We start from the raw sequence: 27,233 nt of genomic DNA, 5'->3' as shown, positions 1-27,233 counted from the left end.
TTTCGAATGAACTCCTTCAGTTTGGACAGTTCACAGGAACAAGTTTATTGCTACCTCACAGTTGTAACAAAACATGTTTACAATGTGGATGCAAGGTATTTTCTAAAGCATTGCAACTACAGAGGGGTTTTTTAACTACAGTGGTGCCCCGCATAGGGACGTTAATCCGTTCCAGATTAATCAACGCTATCCGGAAACATCGCTAACGGAACTAAAAACCCTATGGGGCCCAAACTCACCGTTCAGCGAAGATCCTCCATAGCGCCGCCATTTTCGCCGCCTCGGTAAGCGAGGAAACGGCGCGAAAATGCTTGCGGCGGCGGCCATGTTGGGCACCCGGCGGGCATTTTGGATCTGCCGATCAGCTGTTCTAAAAACATCGCAATGCGAAGATCGGTAAGCGAAACGCTTACCAATCATCGCAATGCAATCGCATTAGCGATTGCAAAAAATAGATTGCTATGTGGATTCGTCATTAAACGGTGCACTCGTTATGCGAGGCACCACTGTATTAGCTTTTCACCTTTTCTGCTGTAAGTATAGTAAAAAGCATTGTACTTCAAAATGCAATCTAATGCGAGGGCCTGTTACTAAAAATGGTACTTGTTCACAGGAAACTTGATGAGAAACGAATCAAACATTCACCAAATTGGTTTAATGCTGAATACTTAAAAAAAAGATATTTCAACGCTGTTTCCAGATTGAAAGCATTTACTCCAACACATAAATACTAGTCAATGTTTCAGTTTGATCTTCTATGTTATGTTAACAATAAGGATGACAGAATCAAAGCCTCCTTGGAAGGTATCCAGTCATAGTCCTCTATTTCATATACATCAATTGGTACTTTAAAGACTATGGGATAACTGGAATGAAATCCCTCTTTAGTCCCTTAGGATTTGCTACTTCACTGCCATCATACACACATCTGTACTGTTGCTGACAATTTCTTTTCTAAAAGGCCTATAATTATTTTCTATCATGCATCTTAGAGACATTCTTTGATAATAAATCATATTTACTACAGTTGTGGACCATAATATTTATTTATTTAACTTATATGCCGCCCACACTACCCAAAGTTCTGTGGGTGGCTTTCAAGAATTTAACTACAGTAAAAAAGATAAAATAAAAATACAATTAAAATATATACTCTAAAAATCACCATCAGGACCCACAGCTGATATTATTTCAATTAAAAGCTTTCTGGAACAGGAAGGTTTTGACCTGGCACCGAAATGACATCAGCATCGGCACCAGACGAATCTCAGTTGGGATGGTGTTCCATAATCTGGGGGCAGCCAACGAAAAGGCCCTTTGTTTACAAGCCATCCCTCTTATCTCGAGGGATGGCTCTTTCAAAAGGGCCCCCTGGCTAGATATTAACTGCCGGGTAGGTTCATATGGAAGGAGGCGGTCATTCAGTTATCCAGGGCCCAAGCTGTTTAAGGCTTTATATGTCAAAGCAAGCACTTGAATTGGGCCTGGGCAGTAACTGGTAGCCAATGTAGTTTAAAGAGAATCAGCTTGATGTGTACCCTAGCGGCCCCACCACTCACCAGCCACACAGCTCGATTCTGGACCAGTTGCGGTAATCGGACAGCCTTCAAAGGCAGCCCCACGTAGAGTGCATTGCAGTAATCTATACGAGATGTTACCAGTCCATATGTAACTGTCACGAGACTCTGCTCGTCCAGGTAGGGCCATAGCTTATATAATTTCCACAGCTGAAGGAAGGTGCCCCTGGCCAATGAGTCCACCTGGGCTTCCAGAGTTAGACTGGGGTCCAGGAGAACCCCCAGGCTGAGGACCCTGTCCCTTAGGGGGAGTGCAACCCCATACAGGGCAAGGAAATGGCCCTCCAGCCTGTCCGGCGAAGCACCCACTAAAAGCACTTCCGTCTTGTCTGGATTGAGCTTAAGCTCCAGTCAATTATCAGGTCCAGACATGAGTTCAGCTCAGAAACTGCCTCACCTGGATTGGTGGAAAACGAGGGGTAGAGCTGAGTGTTGTCAGCATATTGCTGACTCTTCAGCCCAAACCTCCTGATGACCTCTCCCAGCAGTTCCATGTAGATAATAAACATCCTTTAGACCAGTGGTCCCCAACCTTGGGCCTCAAGATGTTCTTCAACTACAACTCCCAGAAGTCTTCACCACCACCTCTGCTGGCCATGATTTCTGGGAGTTGAAGTCCAAGAACATCCGGAGGCGCAAGGTTGGGGACCACTGCTTTAGACCACTGGTTCTTAACCTTGGGTTATTCAGGAGTTTTGGACTGCAACTCCCAGAAGCCTTCACCACCAACTGTCCTGACTGGGGTTTCTGGGAGTTGCAGTTCAAAAGCATCCGAGTAACAAAGGTTAAGAACCACTGCTTTAGGCTTTCACTGAATCACAAAGATAAGCATCTAGAACTAGTGGAATTAGATAATACGTTTAAGGTTAATTATAAGATTATCAGTTAACATATTAACAATTGTATTCATATTTCACTGTGAACATTTCTGAAAATCGTAACTCCCAAAACTAAGAAAGATAATTTTGATCCACATAGCTTACTAGTAGGGCAAAAAAGTGAAAGCTACATGCATTATAGAATATAGAAGTATAGAGTATAGAATAGAATACAGTGGTGCCTCGCTTAACGAGTGCACCGTATAGCGATGTTTCCGTATAGCGATCCCTTTTTCGGGATCGCTATACAGAAACATACCCGATCTTCGCAATGGGGAAAACCCGCATTGCGAAGATCGGTATTGCGGCGGCCATTTTGGAGCCGCCGAACAGCTGATCGGCGGTTCCAAAATGGCCGCCGGAAGCCCGGAAATGGCTGCCGGCAGCTGTTTTTGCGCCCTGCCCTCGCTTAGCGAAGGCGCGAAAATGGCTGCCGGCACCTGGAATCCTCGCTGAACGGGTAAGTAACAAAGGTATTGGAACGCATTAAACGAAGTTTAGTGCGTTCCAATACCTTTCCCCTACCCATTTAGCGATGATTCCGTATAGCGAGGGTTAATCCGGAACGGATTAACCTCGCTATACGGGGCACCACTGTATAGAAGTGCATCTGTCTACATTATAATTTACTACATAAACATAAAATCATGTTTATTTTCCATACAGTACATTACTGTATATGGCACTACTGTCCTAATTTGTTCAAATCGGCAGACCAAAAGAACACAACAAAGATTACAGAAACAAAGCATACAAATTGTCCTTTAACTGAGAAAAAAAAGGCATAGAATGCCTGTGACAGAAAGCATGGTATTTGATTTCCAAGGACTGAAGAACAGACTTTTGATAGGGTATTTGCAAAAAAGAAACATCGGAATAGCATTAACCCACAATAAAGCTGGTGCTGGAGGAGACTCTTGAGAGTCCCCTGGACTGCAAAGAGAACAAACTTATCCATTTGAAAGAAATCAATCCTGAATGCTCACTGGAGGACAGCTCCTGAAGCTGAGGCTCCAATACTTTGGCCATCTCATGAGAAGACTCCCTGGAAAAGACCCTGATGTTGGGAAAATGTGAAGGCAAGACGACAAGGGGACAATAGAGGACAAGATGGTTGGACAGTGTCATTGAAGCTACCAACATGAATTTGACCCAACTCCAAGAGGCAGTGGAACACAGCAGGGCCTGGTGTGCTCTGGTCCATGGGGTCACGAAGAGTCAGACACGACTTAATGACTAAACAACAACAACAAAGCACATTTACTAAATATAAAAGGTAAAGGTAAAGGTTCCCCTTGACAATTTTTGTCCAGTCGTGTCCGACTCTAGGGGGCGGCGTTCATCCCGCTCTTCAAGCCATAGAGCCAGCGTTTTGTCCGAAGACAATCTTTCTGTGGTCACATGGCCAGTGTGATTTAGACACGGAACGCTGTTTACCTTCCCACCGAGGTGGTCCCTATTTATCTACTCGCATTTGCATGCTTTCGAACCGCTAGGTTGGCGGGAGCTGGGACAGGCGACGGGTGCTCATTCCGTTGCGTGGATTCGATCTTACGACTGCCGGATCTTCTGACCCTGCAGCACAGGCTTCTGCGGTTTAGCCCACAGCGCCATTTCCATATTTTTTATATTTTTGAGATCAGATGTGTGCATGTACACTACATAAATCTCATGGATAGCCAAACTAAAGCCAAGGGAGTTTGAGAAACACTGTCTGTTACCTATGTCTCACACAGATGTTGTTCCAAGAACAGGAACAAAAGAGGTCTTCAGACACTTGAGACATTTCATGAGTCACAATGCAGGCACTGAAGCTAGGAATTGAAACTGAAAGGCATACCATCTGAATTATTACAACATTTCACTTTCCATTATATCTTCTAGAAACAGATATAAAACAAAATTTGCTTTATCTCCATGTTAACCGCAATCCTATGCATGTTTACTTGAGAATAAGTTACAGTGAATTCAGAAATACTTACTTCCCAGTAAAGATAAAGAAGATTGGGCTGCATGTTATACGAAGTGCTCTAATTATGATATAAACCGGCTTAACTTGACAAAGAGACTTGACTTTCACTCAATTTTTCAATTAAGAGGAAATTCAGTGTAAAGTTACTCGCTTTACCCTCCCTTACTGTTTAAGCTTCCACAAATATAAAACAGCCAAGAGCAGCAGACTGTGCCTGAGCCTAGGTGGAGACTCAGAGCAATAAATAATAGCGTCCTCATACAGTAGCCATAATTGACCATCATTCTTTATCAAGAATCCAGCCATTGGTTGCATTTGCACACAACAATGGTCCAACTGGTATTATGACAACCCTGTCAGAGTGCAGAGCTCATGTACCTCTCATTCCACTTCCACTGTCACAACCATGAGCTATTTGATTTGTTTGTTTTTTTACTAATCACTGCTTAGTTACATCTAAACAGACAGCTGTGCACTTGTCTTAACTATTTTTTACTATAACAAGCTGATTCAAACCATAGTTTGTGAGACCATGTTTTAAAAAACAGATAGTAGAGAAGCCTTATGGCACAGTCGTTGAACTTCAGTACAGCAGTCAAAATTCTGCTCACAACTTCAGTTCAATCCTGATGGACCCAAGCTTGACTCAGACCTCCATCCTTCCAAGGTTGGTAAACTGAGTAAGCTCACTGGGATGGGGGGCAATGTGTAGCCTATATATTGTAAATTGCTCACAGCATGCTTTCAGCACCAAGAGGTGATATATAAGGAGCATGTTAAGCAGATACAGTGGTACCTCGCAAAACGATTACCCCTCAGAATGACGAATCTGCATGATATTTTGCAACCGCCATTTTGCTTCGCAAAACAGTGATTCCTAAGGGGGAATTTCGCTAGACAGCAATTTGGTCCATGCTTCGCGGACCATTTTTTTCGCAAGACAATGATTTAGAACAGCTGATCAGTGGCTCACAAAATGGCTTCCCTAGGGGCGATCTTCGCAAAATGGGTGTTTTCAGGCCCGTTTTTCACAAGACAGTGATTTAGAACAGTTGATCAGCGGTTTGCAAAATGGCTTCCCTAGGGGTGATTTTGGCAGAATGACAAGGTATTTTCCCCATTGGAACGCATTAAATGGGTTTCAATGCATTCCAATGGGGAAAGGCTTTTCGCTAGACGATGTTTTCGCTAAATAGCAATTTCAATGGAACAAATTAACATCATCTAGCGGGGCACCACTGTAACTGATTTCAGGATTCAGACAATCCTAGACTGTGTTGTGTGCCATCAACTTGGAAACAACTGATAGCAATTCTAATAGGGCTTTCAAAGTAACTAAGATCTTTAAGGAGTAGTTTTACCAGTTCCACTTCCCCAATGAGTTTCCATTGCCACATGGGGTTCAAACCCTATTCTCCACAGCTCTAGTCCACTCTCTAACCACTACAGCACACTGAGTATCTTCAACTTCCTTAAACAAGTGTAAACCAACAATATTTGCCGCATTGGGAATCCAATCGTGAACTAAGAGTTACCAAAACAAAAGTGTAAATTTCCAGTCTCCCCCTAACTGCATGAAAGGTGAGGGAGAAAAACATAAGTCCAAAGATCAGTTAATATCATTCTTAAACCAAAGGTTAGCAGCATGTGGTAACAACCACTTCTGATTACTGTAGTTTAATAGACATTTCTGTAGTTCCCATATTTAGAAAAGAGTTTCGCTGTTTCTGGTTCCCACCAGTTCAATGACTGCCCAAAACAGCAACATTAGTTATGCACTACAGCCTCCTCAATCATCCATTTCTCCTCAGTAAGGCTGTCTTTCCGTGACAGTAGTGCCAGAGAATAAAGTTATCATTATATCACCTTTTGAAGGTTTAACGCTCTCCATGGGGCAACAAAAAAGCATTGCATGCAACAATAAACAGTCATTCAAAGCAAATAAAGAAATTTCAGTACAGTATGTTTTAAATCAGTGGTCAGGGAACAGGGATAAATAACCCCAAATAGGGTAAAAATGAAAATCCTGGGGGTTATGAGGCTGGTCGCAGCAGGCATTTTACCCCCAGGCATTTTATTTCCGACGATGCTGTGTGTAGGTGGGCGTTCCGTCGTGGAGAAAGCAAGCCCTGGTGAGGAACTGCACAGGGCACCCGCCTGTCCTCCTCGCCTCCAAAGTGGGGGGGGAGAGTTGCATACCAGGCCAGCTGGACTCTTTGCCTGGCGGGGCCCTGGCCGGGGTTCTCCTTTTTGCCCGCGCTCACCTGCCCAGTCTGTTGGCGAGGAGGGCCCCTTTCCACCCCACCTCACTTGAGCTCATGGCCAGTGGACCTGCCGGACGTGCAGCACCCGCCTCCCCTCGCCAAGGACATGCTTTCCTAGTGGTGTGGCAGCTCCAGATTGGCTGCCCAGATGGTGGCCACAGGTCCCGGACAAGCACAGGAGGGCCGGGGGTCGGCCGCGGACAGCAAGTAAAAGGTAAAAAAGTTCCCTAACCCATTTTAAATATATATACAATGGTGCCCCGCATAACGAGCGCTTCGTTTGACGAATCCGCATAGCAATGTGTTTTCTGCAATCACATTGCGATGTTTCGGATGGTAAAACATCGCTTTGCGATGATCAGTAAGTGTTTTGCTTACCGATTTTCGCATAGTGATGTTTTAAGAACAGCTGATCGGTGGTTCCAAAACGGCCACCGGGTAAATAAAATGGCTGCCCGCAGTGTTTTCACGCCCTTTCCTCACTTACTGGGCAGCGAAAATGGTGGCAGCATGGAGGATTTTCGCAGAACGGTGAGTTTTTTGCCCATAGGACCGCATTAAACGTGTTTAATGAATTCCTATGGGCTTCTTTGTCCCGCATAGTGATGAATCCGTATAGCGACGATTTTTCCGGAACGGATTATCATCGCTATGCGGGGCACCACTGTAATATAATTCATGCCTGAAGCATTAAATCTGCTATCACGTTGAATAATATATATGTAAAGTGCAATGTCCAACTCCAAACCAATCAGATCCAGTTTAACTGACTGATTATTAAAAATAAGTTTTCTATTATCCTTGCTTATTTGAAGGTGTACACCTTGCCTTCTGAAATGCAAAATGAAATACTAGATGCCATTCAATTTCTCACATTACAACAATTATTTAAGCCTGGTGTCTTCTTTAACCTTAAAGATCTCTAAAGATTTTTCCCCCAGAATAGTCAGCTGCAGACAAGCTTTGGTAGGACGTACTACCCAGACCCTGCCATTACACCAGAGATAAAACTAAAAAGACTCTATCTTCATGCTAAGATACAATCAGAACACAGCAGCAATGTGATATAATTTAAGTCATAGCGGGATGTGCGGCTTGAAACTTTGTGTATCATTGAGAGCTCTGGATACCACTGGAAAATATTCCTTGTAGTACAGTTTGGCATTTCATGGGTTTTTCAACTCAACAGGATTATACTGGATCATCCAGCAATTAGATAAGATCCCTTTTCGAAAAGGCGTTGTTTCCTGTAGAGAAGACATCCCCACCTAGGGGGATTGTCCTGAACTACAGACCCTATTATCCTCAGCCAGCATAGCTAATAGTGAAGAGGGAAACTGTAACCCCAGGAATCTTAGAAGGCAGCAGCTTGAAGGTCTTCCCTGGACTTGAGAACAACCATGTCTCAAACCTGTGATGACAACAGGAAACATTTCTTTCTTAAAGTAACCAGCAGCCAAACAACTGTATTATGAAGATGTAGACATCTGAGCTGTTTATCTTGCACAAGTCCACAAGCTGGGCATTACGTATTACCTTTCCTGTATGTGTTGCATGTACACAGCATACATTTCAAACAGATCAGCTCAAGAACAGCAACAGCGGAAGCCAGAGTGATTATGGTGGAGGAAGTATTCTGAAACCTGATGAACTATTCTATAGTAACTCAAACCAGATCTAACCTGATATTTTGACCACACATGATTCCATACTACCAGCATCCTTTTTACTCTCAGATGCACACAAGAAAAACTTTCACAGATATACTACCGCATTTTTCCATGTATAAGATTATACTTTTGTCTAAAATCTTTAGACTAAAAATTGAGGGTTGTCTTATACATGGAAGTAAGCTGTGGAGAGAAAAACACATGGAGGTGAAAGCAGGGATCAAAGTGATCCTGCAGGGCTTTGATCCCTGCTTTCCCCTCCACTTGCTAAGCCTTAGCAAAAGGAAAGCAAGGATCAAAGCACTGCAGGATGGCTTTGATCCTTGCTTTCCCCTCTGCTTACTAAGTCCCATGGGGCTTAGCAAGTGTAGGGGGAAAGGATCAAAGCAATCCCATGGCTATATAAGGGGGAAAGGGATCAAAATGATCATGCAATTGCAGGAGAAAGCAGGGATCAAAGTGATCCTGCAGTTCTTTGATCCCTTTCCCCCAACACTTCTAAGCCCCACTTAAATTTCTTAATTTTGGGTTAGAAAAGTGGGAGCGTCTTATACATGGAGGCATCTTATACACAGAAACATACGGTAGTTCACTAATGATCACAATGTGCTCCTAGCAACCAAAATGGAAATTGAGGGGTTAAAAATTGGAGGGGTTTCTTTGAAAATCATCATTTCTATTCTCTTACCTCATACTTTATTTATTAAAATCAAATCAATCAAAATTTAAAGGTCAGCCAATCATAGTTTCATTTGTAATACATGTTCTTATTGTACAGTACATAAAGCAAATTAGAAAAGAGATGGCGACAAAATGTTTTTCCAGTCTGAGCCTGCCACTGGATTGGTTGATTTTGAATTGACCACAACTACATTTATCACCCAATCACCTCAGAATCAGACTGGACCTCTTCTGAAGCTTGGTGAAATTCATCAACACTTGTAGAACTGTCGTTGTGTTCTGACATACCTGAAAATGAAAATAAGTTGAGCATGCATTAAATTCTTCCAATTAAATCTCAATGTGTCTTCCTAAATACATACATAGCCAACTACACTGTATCTTACATCAGTTAGACAAGATTATCTACAAAGTTACTTCAAGTTGTTTCACAACAAAAGAGGCTGAACAAAGGAATAATTAATTGCTCAAACAGCTTAAGTAGAAATAATTAAAATAATAAATGTTCTTACAAGAACAACTAAAAGATATCTTAAAATTAGCCACAAACCCCCATTTCATAATGCACATGTTCTTCTTTTAGATCTAACCCAAACACCTAAACCAGTGGTTCCCAACCTTGAGTCCCGAAATGTTATTGGACTAAAACTCCGAGAAAACTTCACCACCAGCTGTGCTAACCAGGATTTCTGGGAGTGGTAGTCCAAGAACACGTGGGGATCCAAGGTTAGGAATCACTGATCTAAACAAATACAAGCATTTGAGATCACAACATTTTCATATCCATTACTATGAGTCTTTTTCAACATTAGGTGCTCACTGTATTATTTTCCAGATATGCCAAGTTTTATTATTTATATTCTACTTTAGTTCCAGAACCCTTGACTATAATTGTACAACTTATATATGCCTGTTAAGTCAAATGACATAAATCAATGTAGCAAGTTGCCACTAATTAAGAAGTCAAAAGTTGTATTGTATGCATAAAGTTGTGCAACTAGTACCAGATGAGGAATACAAACCTCAACTCCTGAATTAAGAACAATTTGCCACTGTGATTTACACTGGCATATTAAACCATACAATTCTGATCAATATCTACTATAAGAATTCCTCATAATATAATGCATTCTGGCCACATGCCTCCATTTATTACATGAAACTGCAGAAATTGGATGAAAGAAACCATAAATCATGTTTTTATCTTTAAAAACAAGGATTTTATTTTATATACTAAAATGAAGTTCCCTCAAATTTAGGTCATCTTGTGCTTATCAGTTTGTAAGTGAAGAAGGTTATGTCCAAATCCCTAAGACTTTGAATACACAGAACACCATTTAGCTATACAGTATATATTTTTAAAACTAGATCCGTTAAGGGACTATGCTCATCATGCAAGCAAACAAATGTAGAATATGAACAAGGGAGCTAAGGGGAAATTGAACTACCTAAGCCTCTAACAGCTTAAGGTATCCTTATAATTAGGACTGATGTGAAGGATTGAGGTCAAGGAAATGTTTGCTCTGAGTTAAAGAACTCTTCTCCATAACATAGAGAGAAGTTTCAGGATGAGGACCAGAAATCCACACCCTGCACATCCTCAAAAATTTACCACTGTTCTGATTAGAGATGGGGGTATTTGTATATGAATACGAATATCCCCACATAGGTGGAAATAATGAGGGTCCAGCCCCATGGGGCCGGACTCTTCACTCACGATTTTGCAGCTGATGCAAGCTTGTTGAACCTTCCTATCGTGCTCTTGTCCACAATCAATAACTCAGTCCTGGCATCCTTCAGTCACATGGGGCTTAGCAAAAGGAGGGGGAACACAGCAGTCAAAGAGATTGTGCAGCCCTTTGACTGCTGGTTTCCTCCTCCTTTTGCTAAGCCCCTTGAGGCTTAGCATGTGGTGGGGAAAGCAGCAGTCAAGGGGATCATGCAGCCCTTTGACCGCTGCTTTCTCCCTCCTTTTGCTAAGCTGCATGGAACTTAGCAAGTAGATGGGGAAAGCAGTGATCAAAGCACAGCAAGATTGCTTTGATCCCTTCCCTCTGCCACTTATTTTTGTTCTCTACTCAGCTTACTTCTGTGTATAAGACAAGCCTCAATTTTAGTCTAAAGATTTTAGACAAAAGTATTGTCTTATACATGAAAAAATATGGTAGATCAGATAAATATATGCAAGCATTTCTGTGTTCCATGTGCTTCATCTCTTTAAATTTTGATTTTTTTTCTCTCTAAAGGAGCTTCCAAGTATTTTTCCTTATAATATAAACAAAACCCATGTTTTCTTACAAAACACAAATGCCCACTAACAATATACTTATATGCTTTTATACATACATGTTATAAAATATGAGTCATCTATGCAAGATAAATGTGTATGATATCCAAACCACCTTAAATGAAATCCAAACCACATTAATTCAAAAACATATACAGCCACAAGGATGCCTAAAAGATTATCTCAAGGCTCCACACGTTTAGAATACATACAATTATTTTAGTAATAAATCAACATCTGCTGGGAAGCCTGGACACTCATTCATACAAAGTCCTAAATTCATTTCATAGAAGTGTTTGATTCATATAGTCCATATCTTATGCTTGACATTTCCTTGAGAGTTTTTTCAAAATCCTCACTGCTTCTCTTCAGAATCTATTTTGTTTTAACAACAAATTGTCTTTGCTTCTTGGTAATAAACTATCCATTGTTGCTGACTAAGACGTTTGCATATGAACTTGATTTGTTTTCCTTATCAAAGCGCTAGGACTCAATGTTACCAACAAGGAATAAACTTCAGTGTAAATAGGCTTCTTGGGGAGAGAAAACTAAGCACTTTTCCTCAGTAGAAATGAATCAAATTTGCACTAGTAGCCCACAAGGGATTAAGCCTGACAAATGAATAGTGTTGTATAAATACAGCATTTACATTTTAGGGGATGTCCTTAATCCCAAAGCTTCTATGAAAATAATGACCTGCACAGATGTATGCCTAGTTTAAAAGTCTGTAAAATTTCAGGAGCAGAGGTACAATGGATTTTGTGGAAAGGAAGTGTTTAGATGGAAAGAGAACAGTGCATTTTTCACATTATGCGTTCTACCATTCACTGGGATTAGAAATTAGACTGTCAGTTGCGGAATTCCAGCTTCTTGTCGTCTTCGTCACCAGTACTCTCCTTAAATGGGGAGCTTGGAAAGAAATACACCCACTTTTGAAGACATACTCTCCGCATCTTCAAGTTAAAACTTCTAACAAATCTTCAGGAGTATTCAGTTTTTGTATATAGTTGGCATTTTGGAGACTTGTTTCAACCCAGACATCTCCCATCTGTACAAATCAGGCAAAGTCATTTCTGAACTCGGGATTCAGCCAAATACAAACTAAAGCCAAAGGACATAGTTCATATAACACACTTATTCTCTTTCTGGATAAAAACCTCAAATCTTACATCTCCTTTTCTATAAAAAACTGAATACTGATGAACTATTCCATATCTCTGAAAAAGCTAGGACATAATCCAATGATCATAATCAGAGCATTTATCTGAACACATTCATTATCACTACACCAAGTGCATCAATGAAGGGCAACTATTTATTAAGCTAAGTTTTAAGTGAAGCATGCAGTTTGAACCCAGGGGTGGACAGCTCCTAAAAACACCAGCCACTATTCTGTTTCCTAGTTAGTCCATCTTAAGTACAAATGTGTAAACTGCAGTACTATGTTCCCCTAAAAATAAGACAGGATCTTATATTAATTTTTGCTCCAAAATGCATTAGGTCTTATTTTCAGGAGATGTTTTATTTTCTTCATGTACAACAATCTACATTTATTCAAATACAATCATGTCTTCTTCTGGTTGCTGCAGAATGGTGGAGGGCAGGGTTACACTTAACTGGGGCTTATTTTTGAAGTAGGACTTATATTACAAGCATCCTGAAAAATCATACTACGGCACTTTCCTGGAACACGCATAGTGTTGTCGGCGATCATACCTAGGATGGTATGGAGGACCAGATGTGACCATAGGTGCATTGCAGAAGGGAGTTAACAGGGAAGTTAGTAGGGCCATTAGGGCTCAAGGGGGTTCAGTTATTTGGCATTCCGATATTACCGTGTTTCCCCGAAAATAAGACAGGGTATTATATTAATTTTTGATCCAAAAATGCATTAGGGCTTATTTTCAGGGGATTTTTAAAAATGTACTACAGTCTACATTTATTCAAAGACAGTCGTGTTATCTTCTTCTGGTTGCTGCACAACGGTGGAGGGTGGAGTTTCACTTAACTGGGGTTTATTTTTGGGGTAGGGCTTATGTTACAAGCATCCTGAAAAATCATACTAGGGCTTATTTTCAGGTTAGGTCTTATTTTTGGGAAAACAGGGTAGTGTATTGCCACTTGTTTCCCTCATCATCCACTAATCACATGACTGATGTGCAACAAGGGCCATAAGAATGACTTGTTAAAGAGGGGCAATTTCCTACTACAATTGACATCACAGCACATACACTGGGTCCAAGTAGCCAGCAAGGTTCTGGGCAATGTCTAATTAACAACTGCATGATGTCAAATCAATTCTGGTGTAATGCTACCCTCTCAGGGTTTTCTAGATATTAAATATGTAGATCTCAAGAAGTGGTTTACCAGTTCTTCATTCTGGTGGCTCCCTGGGACCATGCAGATGGCCCAAGACTGCATAGGTGGCAAGGCACATAACTTCATCAACCGCAAGCACACTCCAGGGGATCTCTCCTGAGAGGCAAAGTGGGGATTTGAAGCCTTTTAAAGAACAGCAGTATACACATTATTTGACACAACAAATGGACTAGCTGAGCATCAGGAAGTTTTACACCAGAAATACTGAGCACTTCTGGTAATGTGACCATGCTTTCTCTGCCACACAACTAGTGTGAAATAGTGGAACTGATATCAAATTGTGGATCTCAAAATAACTGCACATTTTACACTTTTACTTGTAATCCAGTATAGTGTACTGGATGTACAGAATTATTGGACAGCAACTAAGGCAGTTCAAGTTATAAAGGTCAGTTGTTAAATGATATTTGACAATTCTTTCCCACACATCTTCATGACTGTTGCAGGATAAACAGATGACACTCACGTATGACATCCTAAACCTCTGTGGACAGAGGCAAACACCTTAGAACTGTGTGTAGCAATACTAACTCTAAGCTTCACAGAAGTACTAGCCTCAACATTTTGACAGTGTATGAAATCAGAAAACTAATGAGGCCAGAAAAAACTTACATGTCTATACACACCAAACTGGGTGTGTAAACTAGTAGGAAAAAATATAATCTAAAAAATTTCAAAAGAAGTTGAAGCACATTCTTTATCAAGATGACAGTCACCTTTTTTTCATCTCACTTGCAGAAACCATGACATGCAGGATCCTTGACTCTCGAGGCAACAATACATACATGACCAGCACATAAGAGTTAAGCCTGGTTTTCACGTTCATGCACTGAGTAAAGAGAGGGTTTATTATTCTAGCAATGTCAAGCAATACTCATCAATAATTTTCCTTCTCGGATAAACAGTGTTATTCAATCTTCCACATAATGCTAAACAAGTCTCATATAGCTATAATCAATAACAACAACAAAACCTGGCTTCCTAGAAAATAAAAATGATAAGATAAATTTTAACATTTGTTTATAGCCCACAGGTAATAACCAGGAAACACCAAAATTCATCAGCTTTAAGCATTCTGAACACCAATAGAACAAGAGCAACAAAAAACCCTAAATGAAACAAAAAAAATGAGCAGAAAACAAGGAAAGGCAATTTAAATAAGCAAATCTATAATCCTTTGCTGTGAACGCTACAACTTCCTCCTTCTCCCTATAAACTGCACATCTAACCTTGCTCCATCGACCTCATAAAATAATAAAAACCGGGTGTGTATGAGGATTGTGTCTTCCCCCCCCCCCCCTTTACAAGCTTCCTCCCGTTTTCAAAAGCTGCCCGGCAGTCAAGCCCTTAACGAGGCGGGGCAAGCCTCTTTCTTTCACCGCGCCTGCGTGCTGGGGAAAGCACTACCTGTTGAATGCCAACCTGTTCGGCAGACTGCAGTAAAGAAAAGGGGGAGGGAGGCGGCGGAAGAGGGGAAGAAGAGAGACAGAAACGCGCCTCCCTTCCCGCATACGTGGCCTGCGCCCAGACCCCAACTTTGGGGTTACGTCAGAAAACAGGCCAAGGCACCCACCCCCGCACCTGTCTCTATAGATAACAAGGGCTGGCACGGTAACTGGCAAGGCAGGCAAGCAGGCGTCACCGTGGACCAAAGAAAGCGGTTGCGGAGGACTAGGGGCAAGGCCTCAGAGCCGTACCGCTCGCTGCCGCTGACCCCCGTTATTTCTCCGCATACCCTGAGCTGGAAGCATCAGTAGCGGCGACCGCCCCCCCCCCCTTTACGCATCTCTTCCCTCAATTACCTTCAGCTCGGCTATTTCCTACTGCGGTTTCACCACAACCCACGAAAATAAACGACGGCGAAGGAGAGGCCCTTTCAAAACCTGCACTGGCACCACCGGCCTCCGCCTAGATACTTCCCCTCACTTTCCCTCCAGCAACTCCACCACCAACCGGAACTGCCTGGCCGGAAGTAGAAAGTCCTCTTGCTACTCTATTGTCTCTTGCTCCTTCCAAAAGAAAAAAGGTGGGGCCGCTCTAGGCGGCAGATTACGCGTGGCACGCTGTGACTGTAACGGCGAGTCGTAACCATGGTAATAGTATCCGGGTCCATCGTAGTACTCAAACTAACCCTTTCCATGCCGCACGTCCTATATCTATGGCACAGTTACAGAGCCATGGCCTCCGTTAAATATTAGCAAGACCTCTGGATTGCAGTGGGTGGGAATGGAATAGGCAGAACGGAGTTCGAATGGTAGCCGTATATTTAGAGAAGGAAGGAGGGGCTGTTCTAATTTTCAGGGGGAGCCAAACTGCCAAAGAGCAGCTGTGGGAGTCAATTACAATAAAAATAGTAGACTTTCTCACCGCAAGGAGTAAGCCATGAAAATTGCAGCATCGTTTCAACGCTTTGGGAGTCATTTTTAAAATGGGGATCTTACTAGCTCGTCTTTGGGTGGCCTTCCCATCGAGGCAAAACTACCTGGTTTAGCGCTGTGTCTTTTGGCTGTTTTTCCTCTTGTCGATCACAAAGATCTGGCAAGTACTGTATATGCAGATAAAAATAAAAACTCATACTAAAACAGAACAGTCTTAAAGGCACTACAACGTTTTTTGTCGATCCTTGCCTTTTTTCTTCTTTACTTTTTTTTTAACTCTTCAGGGCAGGCTTCCATTATTTAGGGCTGGGCTTTGTCCTGGTTGCAGAGCTTAGCATTACACTGCTTTCTACTGTATATAGATTTTACTTCCTCTTCAGGACTCCCAGTTCATAAGGTTTTTGTTAGCCCTTTAATTGGCTTTTAAAATGGGAAGGGTTTCTTCAGAAGCAAAAGTGCAAGGAGTTGATAAGAATTTCTTTCCTTAGTGTGCAGGCCTTCTCAGTGTAGGCGTTAAAATCAATTTAGCCCAAATCCTCTTGGGGAAGAATCTTTTCATTTGGGGCAGTGCTTGAGCCCATATGGACTGTTTATGAGGACATAATGCATGAAATAACTCTGTATTACTTGGAGGTCAGCACTTCCTTGGGAATAGCCAGCCATACTGTACTGATGTAAAAGCAATACTGTAGATTCACGAGCATCTGAAAAATCGTCGTCATTTAGTCGTGTCCGACTCTTCGTGACCCTATGGACCAGAGCACGCCAGGCCCTCCTGTCTTCCACTGCCTCCTGGAGTTGTGTCAAATTCATATTGGTTGCTTTGATGACACTGTCCAGCCATCTCATCCTCGGTTGTCCCCTTCTCCTCTTGCACTTTCCCAACATCAGGGTCTTTTCCAAGGAGTCATCTCTTCTCATGAGATGGCCAAAGTACTGGAGCCTCAGCTTCAGGATCTGTCCTTCCAGTGAGCATTCAGGGTTGATTTCCTTTAGAATTGATAGGTTTGTTCTCCTTGCAATCCAGGGGACTCTCAAGAGCCTCCTCCAGCACCACAATTCAAAGGCATCAATTCTTTAGCGGTCGGTTTTCTTTATAGTCCAGCTCTCACTTCCATACATCACGACAGGAAAAACCATAGCTTTCACTATTCGAACTTTTGTTGGCAAGGTGATGTCTCTGCTTTTTAAGATGCTGTCAACGTTTGTCATCGCTTTCCTTCCAAGGAGCAGATGTCTTTAAATTTTGGGGCTGCTGTCTCCACCTGCAGTGATCATAGAGCCCAAGAAAGTAAAATCTATCACTGCCTCCATATCTTCCGCTTCTATTTCCCAGGAGGTGATGGGGCCAGTGGCCATTATCTTAGTTTTTTTTATGTTGAGTTTCAGACCATTTTTTGCACTCTCCTCTTTCACCCTCATTAACAAATTCTTTAATTCCTCCTCATTTTCTGCCATCAGAGTGGTGTCATCTGCATATCGGAGGTTGTTGATATTTCTTCCGGCAATCTTAATTCCGGCTTGGGATTCCTCCAGTCCAGCCTTCTGTATGATGTATTCTGCATATAAGTTAAATAAGCAGGGAGACAATATACAGCTTTGTTGTACTCCTTTCCCAATTTTGAACCAATCAGTTGTTCCATATCCAGTTCTAACTGTTGCTTCCTCTCCCACATATAGGTTTCTCAGTAGATAGATAAGGTGGTCAGGCACTCCCATTTCTTTAAGAACTTGACATAGTTTGCTGTGGTCCACACAGTCAAAGCCTTTTGCATAGTCAACGAAGCAGAAGTAGATATTTTTCCGGAACTCTCTGGCTTTCTCCATAATCCAGCGTATGTTAGCAATTTGGTCTCTAGTTCCTCTGCCCCTTCGGAATCCAGCTTGTACTTCTGGGACTTCTCAGTCCACATACTGCTGAAGCCTACCTTGGAGAATTTTGAGCATAACCTTGCTAGCATGTGAAATGAGTGCAATTGTACGGTAGTTGGAGCATTCTTTTGCGCTGCCCTTCTTTGGGATTGGGATGTAGACTGATCTTTTTCAGTCCTCTGGCCACTGCTGAGTTTTCCAAACTTGCTGGCATATTGAATGTAGCACCTTAACGTCATCTTTTCGGATTTTAAAAAGTTCAACTGGAATGCCATCACCTCCACTGGCCTTGTTGTTAGCCAGGCTTTCTAAGGCCCACTTGACTTCACTTTCCAGGATGTCTGGCTCAAGGTCAGCAACTACATTGTCTGGGTTGTCTGGGATATCCAAATCTTTCTGGCATAATTCCTCTGTGTATTCTTGCCACCTCTTCTTGATGTCTTCTGCTTCTGTTACGTCCCTCCCATTTTTGTCCTTGATCATGTCCATCTTTGCACAAAATGTTCCTCTAATATCTCCAATTTTCCTGGACAGATCTCTGGTTTTTCCTTTTCTATTATTTTCCTCTATTTCTTTGCATTGTTCATTTAAGAAGGCCCTCTTGTCTCTCCTTGCTATTCTTTGGAAGTCTGCATTCAATTTTCTGTAACTTTCCCTATCTCCCTTGCATTTTGTTTCCCTTCTCCTCTCTGCTATTTCTCAGGCCTCGTTGGACAGCCACTTTGCTTTCTTGCATTTCCTTTTCTTTGGGATGGTTTTTGTTGCTGCCTCCTGGACAATGTTACAAGCCTCTATCCAAAGTTCTTCAGGCACTCTGTCCACCGAATCCAGTTCCTTAAATCTGTTCTTCACTTCCACTGTGTATTCATAAGGGATTTGGTTTAGATTATACCTGAGTGGCCCAGTGGTTTTTCCTACTTTCTTCAGTCTAAGCTTGAATTTTGCTATGAGAAGCTGATGATCAGAGCCACAATCAGCTCCAGGCCTTGTTTTTGCTGACTGTATAGAGCTTCTCCATCTTTGGCTGCAGAGAATATAATCAATCTGATTTCAATATTGCCCATCTGGTGATTTCCATGTATAGAGCCGCCTCTTGTGTTGTTGGAAAAAAGAGTATTTGTGATGACCAGCTTGTTCTCTTGACAAAACTCTATTAGCCTTTGCCCTGCTTAGTTCTGAACTCCAAGGCCAAACTTTTATCTCTTGACTCCCTACTTTATCTCTTGACTCCCTACTTTAGCATTCTAGTCCCCTAGAATGAGAAGAGCATCTTTCTTTGGTGTCAGTTCTAGAAGGTGTTGTAAATCTTCATAAAATTGTTCAATTTCAGTCTCCTCAGCAATGGTGGTTGGTGCATAAACTTGGATTATTGTGATGTCGAAAGGTCTGCCTTGGATTCGTATTGACATCATTCTATCATTTTTTGAGATTATATCCCATTACAGCTTTTCTCTTTTGTTGACTATGAGGGCTACTCCGTTCCTTTTATGGGATTCTTGCCCACAATAGTAGATATGATAATCATCTGAGTTGAATTCACCCATTCCTGTCCATTTTCGTTCACTGATGCCCAGGATGTCGATGTTTATTCTTGCCATCTCCTGCTTGACCACCTCCAGCTTACCAACGTTCATAGATCTTACATTCCAGGTTCCTATGCAGTATTTTTCTTTGCAGCATTAGACTTTCCTTTCACTTCCAGGCACGTCCACAACTCAGCGTCCTTTCGGCTTTGGCCCAATCACTTCATTAGCTCTGGAGCTACTTGTACTTATCCTCCGCTCTTCCTCAGTAGCATGTTGGGTGCCTTTCGACCTGAGGGGTCCATCTTCCAGCGTCATATCTTTAGCCTTTCGTTTCTGATCATGGGGCGTTCTTGTCAAAGATACTGGAGTGGCATTGCCATTTCCTACTCCAGGTGGATTGCGTTTAGTCGGAACTCTCCACTATGACCTCTCCGTCTTCTGTGTCCCTGCACGACATAGCCCATAGCTTCTCTGAGTTACTCAAGCCCCTTCGCCATGACAAGGCAGCAATCCATGAAGGTGATCTGAAAAATAACCACATGCAAATAGTTGCAGACAAGGGGAGAAATAAAAGTTACAAAGCCACATATTCAAATCTATTGTTTGTTGCAACAAAGATGGAAACATAGACCAATAGAATTGGAAATGGTCCTAAAGGTCATCTAGTCCAGCCCATTGTCAGTGCAGGAATAGCAAAAGCCTATTTTATGGAATGCAGACTTGAGGGTAGGTTTTAAGAGTGACAGAATGACACAGAGATAAAAGGTGATTTGATGGCGGCCACAGCTCATGGGCTCCCTTTGGGCAGGGGACAAAGTGGCAACATGAGCTGTGGTTGAACCCTGGCACTGGCGCTGGAGGAGCCAATCAGGCAGCAGCAGCAGGAGAAGGAGGTGGAGGAGCAGCCAAGCTAGGCCGCCCCTTGTGGCGGTCCATTGACTGCTCCTCTGCCTTTGGCAAGGATCAAAATTGGGAGTCATCTTATACACTGGGGGGGTCATATGCATGAAAAGGGACGTGGTGGCCCTGCAGGTTAAACTGCAGAAGCCTCTGTGCTGCAAGGTTGGAAGACCAGCAGTCGTAAGATCGAATCCATGCAATGGACTGAGCTCCCATCACTTCTCCCAGCTCCTGCCAACTTAGCAGTTTGAAAGCACGTAAATGCAAGTAGATAAATAGGTGCCAGCTCAGTGGGAAGGTAATGGTGTTCCGTGTCTAGTTGCGCTGGCCACATGACCACGGAAACAGTCTATAGACAAACACTGGTTATACAGCTTGGAAATGGGGATGAGCACTGCTGAACACAACTGGACATTTGTCAAGGGGAACCTTTACCTTTACCTATAGGTGAAAAAATATGGTACATGTGTGCAGTTTTTGGTGATGGGCTACATTTCTTCATTTATTATTCTCCTATTTGTTTGAAAAACAGGAACTCTGAAAAGTAATGTTAATCTGATCAAGATCAGATCAGAATCACTGATACTAATCTTTTGCCCTAATATGATTATGCATATTCTTTCATAAACAGATGCACAGACTTGAAGAGGTTATTTCTGTTATCCAACATATCGATTAGCACAGTTGGGTGGCACAATAATAATTTATCTGCAGACAAGAGCCAGATGTTTTTCCTCAATAAAAGGAAATCACATAATACTTTGCTATTTGGAAGAAGTGGTCTAAACCGCAGAAGTCTGTGCTGCACGGTCAGAAGACCAGCAGTCGAAAGATTGAATCCACGTGATGGAGTGAGCTCCCGTTGCTTTGTCCCAGCTCCTTGCCAACCTAGCAGTTCGAAAGCATATAAGTGCGAGTAGATAAATAGTTACCACCTCGGTGGGAAGGTAAAACGGCGTTCCCTAGTCATGCTGGCCACGTGACAACGGAAACTGTCTTCGGACAAGCGCTGGCTCTACGGCTTGAAAATGGGATGAGCACCGCCCTCTAGAGTCGGACACGACTGGACTTAAAATGTCAAGGGGAAACCTTTATTTTTGCCACCATTAGACTGACAGCTGTGTTATAGAAAGTGCAATCCTGTATATGTCTTCCAAGGACTAAGTACCTGACTGAGTACACTGAATACATTATGCTATCAGAGCTTAATGGGAACTCAACTGGATAGGCAGAGCAGATTGTTTGCCACTTTCAAAGCCTTGCTGGCTTGCTCTGGATCAGATGGGAGAAAGTGGGAATAGGTTGTTGTTATTGTTTTCAATATCCTGCATGATTCCTGGTTGTCTGTCCCCCTCTCCCTCCCCCATGGCTTCAAAGAGTAGAAGGATTACAGTATCTCTATCCATTCCAGGCTAGCACAAAGGAGAAGCAATGCCCACTGACTTCTTGGTAAACTGAGATTCTTTTGTGCCAGATATTTGTAAATCTAATTTAATGTGGCTAATGGGGTAGTTCTCACTCTTTTCCAAAAGAAGAACAGAACATTCTTTTTTTAAAATGCTACATTTGACAAAGAAAATTCACACAGTGAAATGTAAGGATACTTGCGAAGCAGATGTTTAATCGTATATGTTTTCCTAAGAATTCTAACAGTAGCACTGGCTCCCATTGTGCCTAGGATCAATGCTCCTGATTATGATGGTGATATGTTGTCTTTCCCATCAACCATTCATCCCTCTAGCCTAAACATGAGAAAATCTATGTCTGAAATTTGGGAGGAATCTTGACAGCGAAGTGCAACACCCTTTGTCCCTCAAATGACAAGTGTTATTTTTATCATACATGCTTTGCATTCCTCAAAAAGGCCTAGAACTGTAACGCCTTGTCCTGCCCTAACACGGCTTTTATTAACGCCAGCTGTCTGACAAGATTTGGGAAATGACAATATATATACCATGAAAATCTTCTCATTATAAACCCAATTCAAAGTGGAGGTTATGATCTATATAGTTGCATAAAGCTCAGGACTAGAGTATCTGAGGGACTGCACATCCTCACATAAGCCTTCTCGGCTTCTGGGATCTTCAGGAGAGGCCCTTCTTTCAGTCTCTAGCAGCTCCAAAGGTATTCAATGCTCTTCCTTGGGTGGCCTCCTCCCTCTTGTCCTTCTGGTATCACATAAAGACATTTCCTTTTAAACAGGTTTGTTTGAAAGACAGGAACTCTTGAAAAGTAATGATAATCTGATCAAGATCAGATCATAATCTTGACAGTTGCAAGAATTCTTTTTGCTAAACAATGGAAAGACCCGGAGAATCCATCTCAAGATGACTTATTAGCAAAAATCCTGGATACGGCAGAGATGGATAAACTGTAAGAATGGCTAGACTCAACAAGAAAGATGAATCATGAAGATTGTTGGCATAAATTTTATGATTGGCTTAGAAATAGAATGTAAATTAATATTTGATAATTGAAAGCCTAAGATCAATTTAGAATTAGAATATGTATTATGAGAAAGAATGAAAATAGATAAAAAATTAATTGGATTAGTTAAAGTACCTACAGAACTAGACAAGATAATACGGGAAAAAGAAAATCATCAAATTGCAAAGTTGTATAAACTATTATTGGAAAGAAATATGGAACAGGAAGTAATTAAAGAAAATATGATAAAATGGATGCAGGAATTAGGTAGAAAAATTCAGACAGAGGATTGGTTTAGAGCATGGAATGATAACCAAAAACTATTAATAAGAATGCTCCAACTACCATACAATTGCACTCATTTCACACGCTAGTGGGGTTATGCTCAAAATCCTCCAAGGTAGGCTTCAGCAGTATGTGGACCGAGAACTCCCAGAAGTACAAGCTGGATTCCGAAGGGCAGAGCAACTAGAGACCAAATTGCTAACATGCACTGGATTATAAAGAAAGCCAGAGAAAACATCTACTTCTGCTTCATTGACTATGCAAAAGCCTTTGACTGCATGGACCAGAGCAAACTATGGCAAGTCCTTAAAGAAATGGGAGTGCCTGACCACCTTATCTATTTCCTGAGAAACCTATACGTGGGACAGGAAGCAACAGTTAGAACTGGATATGGAAACACTGATTAGTTCAAAATTGGGAAAGGAGTACGACAAGGCTGTATATTGTCCTCCTGCTTATTCAACTTATATGCAGAATACATCATGCGAAAGGCTGGACTGGAGGAATCCCAAGGCGGAATTAAGATTGCCGGAAGAAATATCAACAACCTCCGATATGCAGATGATACCACTCTGATGGCAGAAAGTGAGGAGGAATTAAAGAACCTTGTAATGAGGGTGAAAGAGGAGAGTGCAAAAAATGGTCTGAAGCTCAACATCAAAAAAACTAAGATCATGGCCACTGGCCCCATCACCTCCTTGGAAATAGAAGGGGAAGATATGGAGGCAGTGACAGATTTTACTTTCTTGGGCTCCATGATCACTGCAGATGGAGACAGCAGCCACAAAATTAAAGGACGCCTGCTTCTTGGGAGGAAAGTGATGACAAACCTTGACAGCATCCTAAAAACAGAGACATCACCTTGCCAACAAAAGTCTGAATATTCAAAGCTGTGGTTTTCTCTGTCGTGATGTATGGAAGTGAGAGCTGGACTATAAAGAAAGCCGACCGCTAAAGAATTGATGCCTTTGAATTGTGGTGCTGGAGGAGGCTCTTGAGAGTCCCCTGGACTGCAAGGAGAACAAACCTATCAGTTCAAAAGGAAATCAACCCTGAATGCTCACTAGAAAGACAGCTGCTGAAGCTGAGGCTCCAATACTTTGGCCATCTCATGAGAAGAGAAGACTGGAAAAGACGCTGATGTTGGGAAAGTGTGAAGACAAGAGGAAAAGGGGACGACAGAGGACGAGATCATTGGACAGTGTCATCGAAGCTACCAGAATGAATTTGACACAACTCTGGGAGGCAGTGAAAGATAGGAGGGCCTGGCATGCTCTGGTCCATGGGGTCACAATTAGTCGGACACGACTAAACGATGATTAATAAGTACAGATTTGAAAGAAAATTATATGAAAATATTATATACAGTGGTGCCTCCACATGACCATAATCCGTTCCAGAAGATGGACATCTAAAAATGGTCGTCAGTCGAAGCAACATTTCCCATAGGAATGCATTGAAATGCAATTAATCCATTCCAGCCAAAGAAAAAAAAATCACAAAAAAAAATCAGTGCAAGTCCAATGGAAAAGCAGACAATCCCTTCCGGCAGAAGGGGGGGGGGGGAGAAAAGCAGTCAAGTGTGCCAGACCCATTGGAAATGCACAGAAAACAAACGGAGCAGATCGTAAATGCACAGAGAACAAAGGGGGCAGGTCAGAAATGCAAAGAAAACAAAGGAAAACGCAAGGGAAGCATGCAGAACCCATCGGAAATAGGGGGAAAAAACCCAAAAAGCAACCAAATCCCCCAAGACCCATTGAAAATAGGGGACCCCCCAAAAGCAACCAAAGCCCCCAAGACCCATCGGAAATGGAGGGGAACCAAAAAAACAAACAACTCCCTCGAGACCCATTGGAAATAGGGGAAAACAAAAAACAAACAAACCCCCCCAAGACCCATCACAGCACAGAAACATAACCCCCCCCAATTCAAAACCACACTGCAAAAGCATCCAGAAGAGCTTTTAAAAAGCAGAAAACAGCACCTTAACTTACCAGGCAGCCCGAAGCCTCGCTGCAAACACACACACACACACACACACACACACACACACACACACACACACACACACACACACACACACACACACTCCGAAGCAGAAGCCTGGCAGTCCCAAGCCTCCTTCGATCGCACTTCGTCTAACCATTGGGGCGAAAGAGCTACAAAGAAGCAGCCTTGTCGCCACCTACAGTTAGCAATTTGAATTCTCCACCTTTTCCCCCTGCCTTTCCCTGTTCGTAAGTGGAAGCTCCGGTCCCAAGTAGAAGCAAATTTTTGCAGCTGGAGCTGGTCGTAACTCGAATTGGTCGTAAGTAGGGACGTTTGTAAGTCGAGGCACCACTGTAGATGGTATATGACACCAAAGAAATTTGCAAAGGTGAGGAAATATGAGATAGATAAACGTTGGACATGTAAGATAATACAAGGAACTACTGTATCATAAGTGATGGGGTTGTAAATTTATTAGGGAATTTTGGAAAGAAACAGAAAAAATAATTACCATAGATTTAAAAATAAAAATGGAGATGAAACCTGAAACTTATTTGTTCAATATGGTAAAGTTAAAATCGAAACAAGAGGCAAAAATTTGTTTATACATATTAGGCGCAGCCAGAATTCAAGTGGCGAAACAATGGAAAGACAAGGAGGAACCTTTGGTGCAGGATTCTTTAATAAAATTGTAAGAACTAATATTAATGGGCAAATTAACAGATTCATTGAAAGGAAAGAGTAGAACAGAGCACGAATCTCAATGGGGGAAAGTAAAGAATTATCTCAGAGAGAAATGGAAGAAACACTCCAAACCTGTACCAAGTGACTTAGGCTTAAATTAGAAGCAGAACTGCTCTCAACAGAAGTAAAAATAAAGTAAAGCAGATTGTTAATATGGATGTAAAATAAGAATTAAGAAGGGTATTATTATGATTGCGAAGAAAATAAATGTCTAGTGGAAAATAAGGGAGTAAAAATGTTAAAGACTTACTGTTTTGCGAAAGAGATAATAGAAAGTTATTTTGGTTATGTGCTAATATTGTGATAAATATTTACTTATTTTTATAATTTTTTAAAATGTAATAAAGATTAGAAGTTAAAAAAAGAGTTAGAATATGTATTATAAATTAGTTACACTGGAAATTTCTGTATCTTTGAAATGTAATAGATAAGAATGAATATTGTAAAATGTTCATGTTGATCTACGACCCTGTTTAATCCCATGTCTCCAGTCCCCATCCCTCACCCTAAACCCTAAAATAAAACTTTAAAAAAAAAAGATCAGATCATAATCACTGATGCTAAATGCATTAGGCATCAAAACTAGATTCTCCTTGACATGGTGTTTATAATTTTTATGTGTGCTTTTAATGTCCTTTTAGGGTTTTTTTATTCCTTATTTTTGTCCTTTTAATTTTACTTGTATTTTAATTATTATGAGCTGCCTTGATTCTATGGGGGAAAAGTGGCATAAAAAATAAATAAATATCCTAAGCACAATTTATAATTTATCTTAATTTTAAACAATAATGGTTTATGCACCCTGGATCATGCATGTGTGCATGTGCATGAACACACACATACATCTCTCTCTCTCTCTCTTGGCCCTATTCTCTGCACTGCACACTTGGACTCTGTCTCTGGAACAGGGCAGTCAAAGCCTCCATTCATAGAGTGAAATTTCATGGCTTTTGTCTGCTTTAATTCTGTTAAATTGATAAGATAATTGCCTGCTTGCAAAAAGGCTATTTCAGGCTTAAAACAGGCCAGGAAAGGCAAACATAATCTTTACATAGTGAAATTGCCCATTTTCGTGCAGGGAGCAGGTATTCATCCTTGGTGACAGAACCCTGGACAGAGAGTTATAGAGTCCCTGCTTAAATACCTCCTATAAATGGAAACTTATTCCCTCCTGAGCTGGTCTGTTCCGTTGTTCAATACCTTCTGCCATCTAGGCAGTTTCTCTTATATTGTTTAGTCAATGTATCCTTTCCTGCAATTTCTATCCTGAGGTATTAGTACAGAGGCATATGCAGTCTTAGATCTGGTTTTTAACATTTCCATTACATGTGAAATACACTTGTATGCATGTTTACTCAGAATTAAATCCCGGTGTTCTCAACTGGAATTATTGTTTTCAGG

The 27,233-nt window shown here is 41.6% G+C and overlaps 1 protein-coding gene across 7 annotated transcripts in view; it reads right to left on the bottom strand.

The window, feature by feature from the left end:
• The window catches only part of ARFIP1 (ARF interacting protein 1), a 63,830-nt gene extending 48,126 nt beyond the window's left edge, over positions 1 to 15,704 (bottom strand). For 2 of the 7 annotated variants that reach the window (XM_020781336.3, XM_078394778.1), the window contains exon 1: positions 15,511 to 15,701. Coding sequence is in view for 3 of the 7 variants with exons in the window: in XM_020781338.3 (XP_020636997.2) it covers positions 9,251 to 9,328 (78 nt within the window). In the remaining 4 variants the exon portion in view is untranslated. Of the gene's footprint in view, positions 1 to 9,250; positions 9,331 to 15,510 lie in introns of all 7 variants that reach the window. The other 5 variants (XM_020781338.3, XM_020781334.3, XM_078394777.1 and 2 more) reach the window with 5 other exon arrangements.
• Positions 15,705 to 27,233: the final 11,529 nt, after the last annotated feature.

The sequence above is a fragment of the Pogona vitticeps genome, chromosome 5 (assembly GCF_051106095.1).
Source record: "Pogona vitticeps strain Pit_001003342236 chromosome 5, PviZW2.1, whole genome shotgun sequence".
In the NCBI taxonomy this organism is placed as follows: Eukaryota; Metazoa; Chordata; class Lepidosauria; order Squamata; family Agamidae; genus Pogona; species Pogona vitticeps.
Note: the sequence above shows the minus strand (reverse complement) of the source record. Positions and strands in the feature narration are given on the sequence as shown.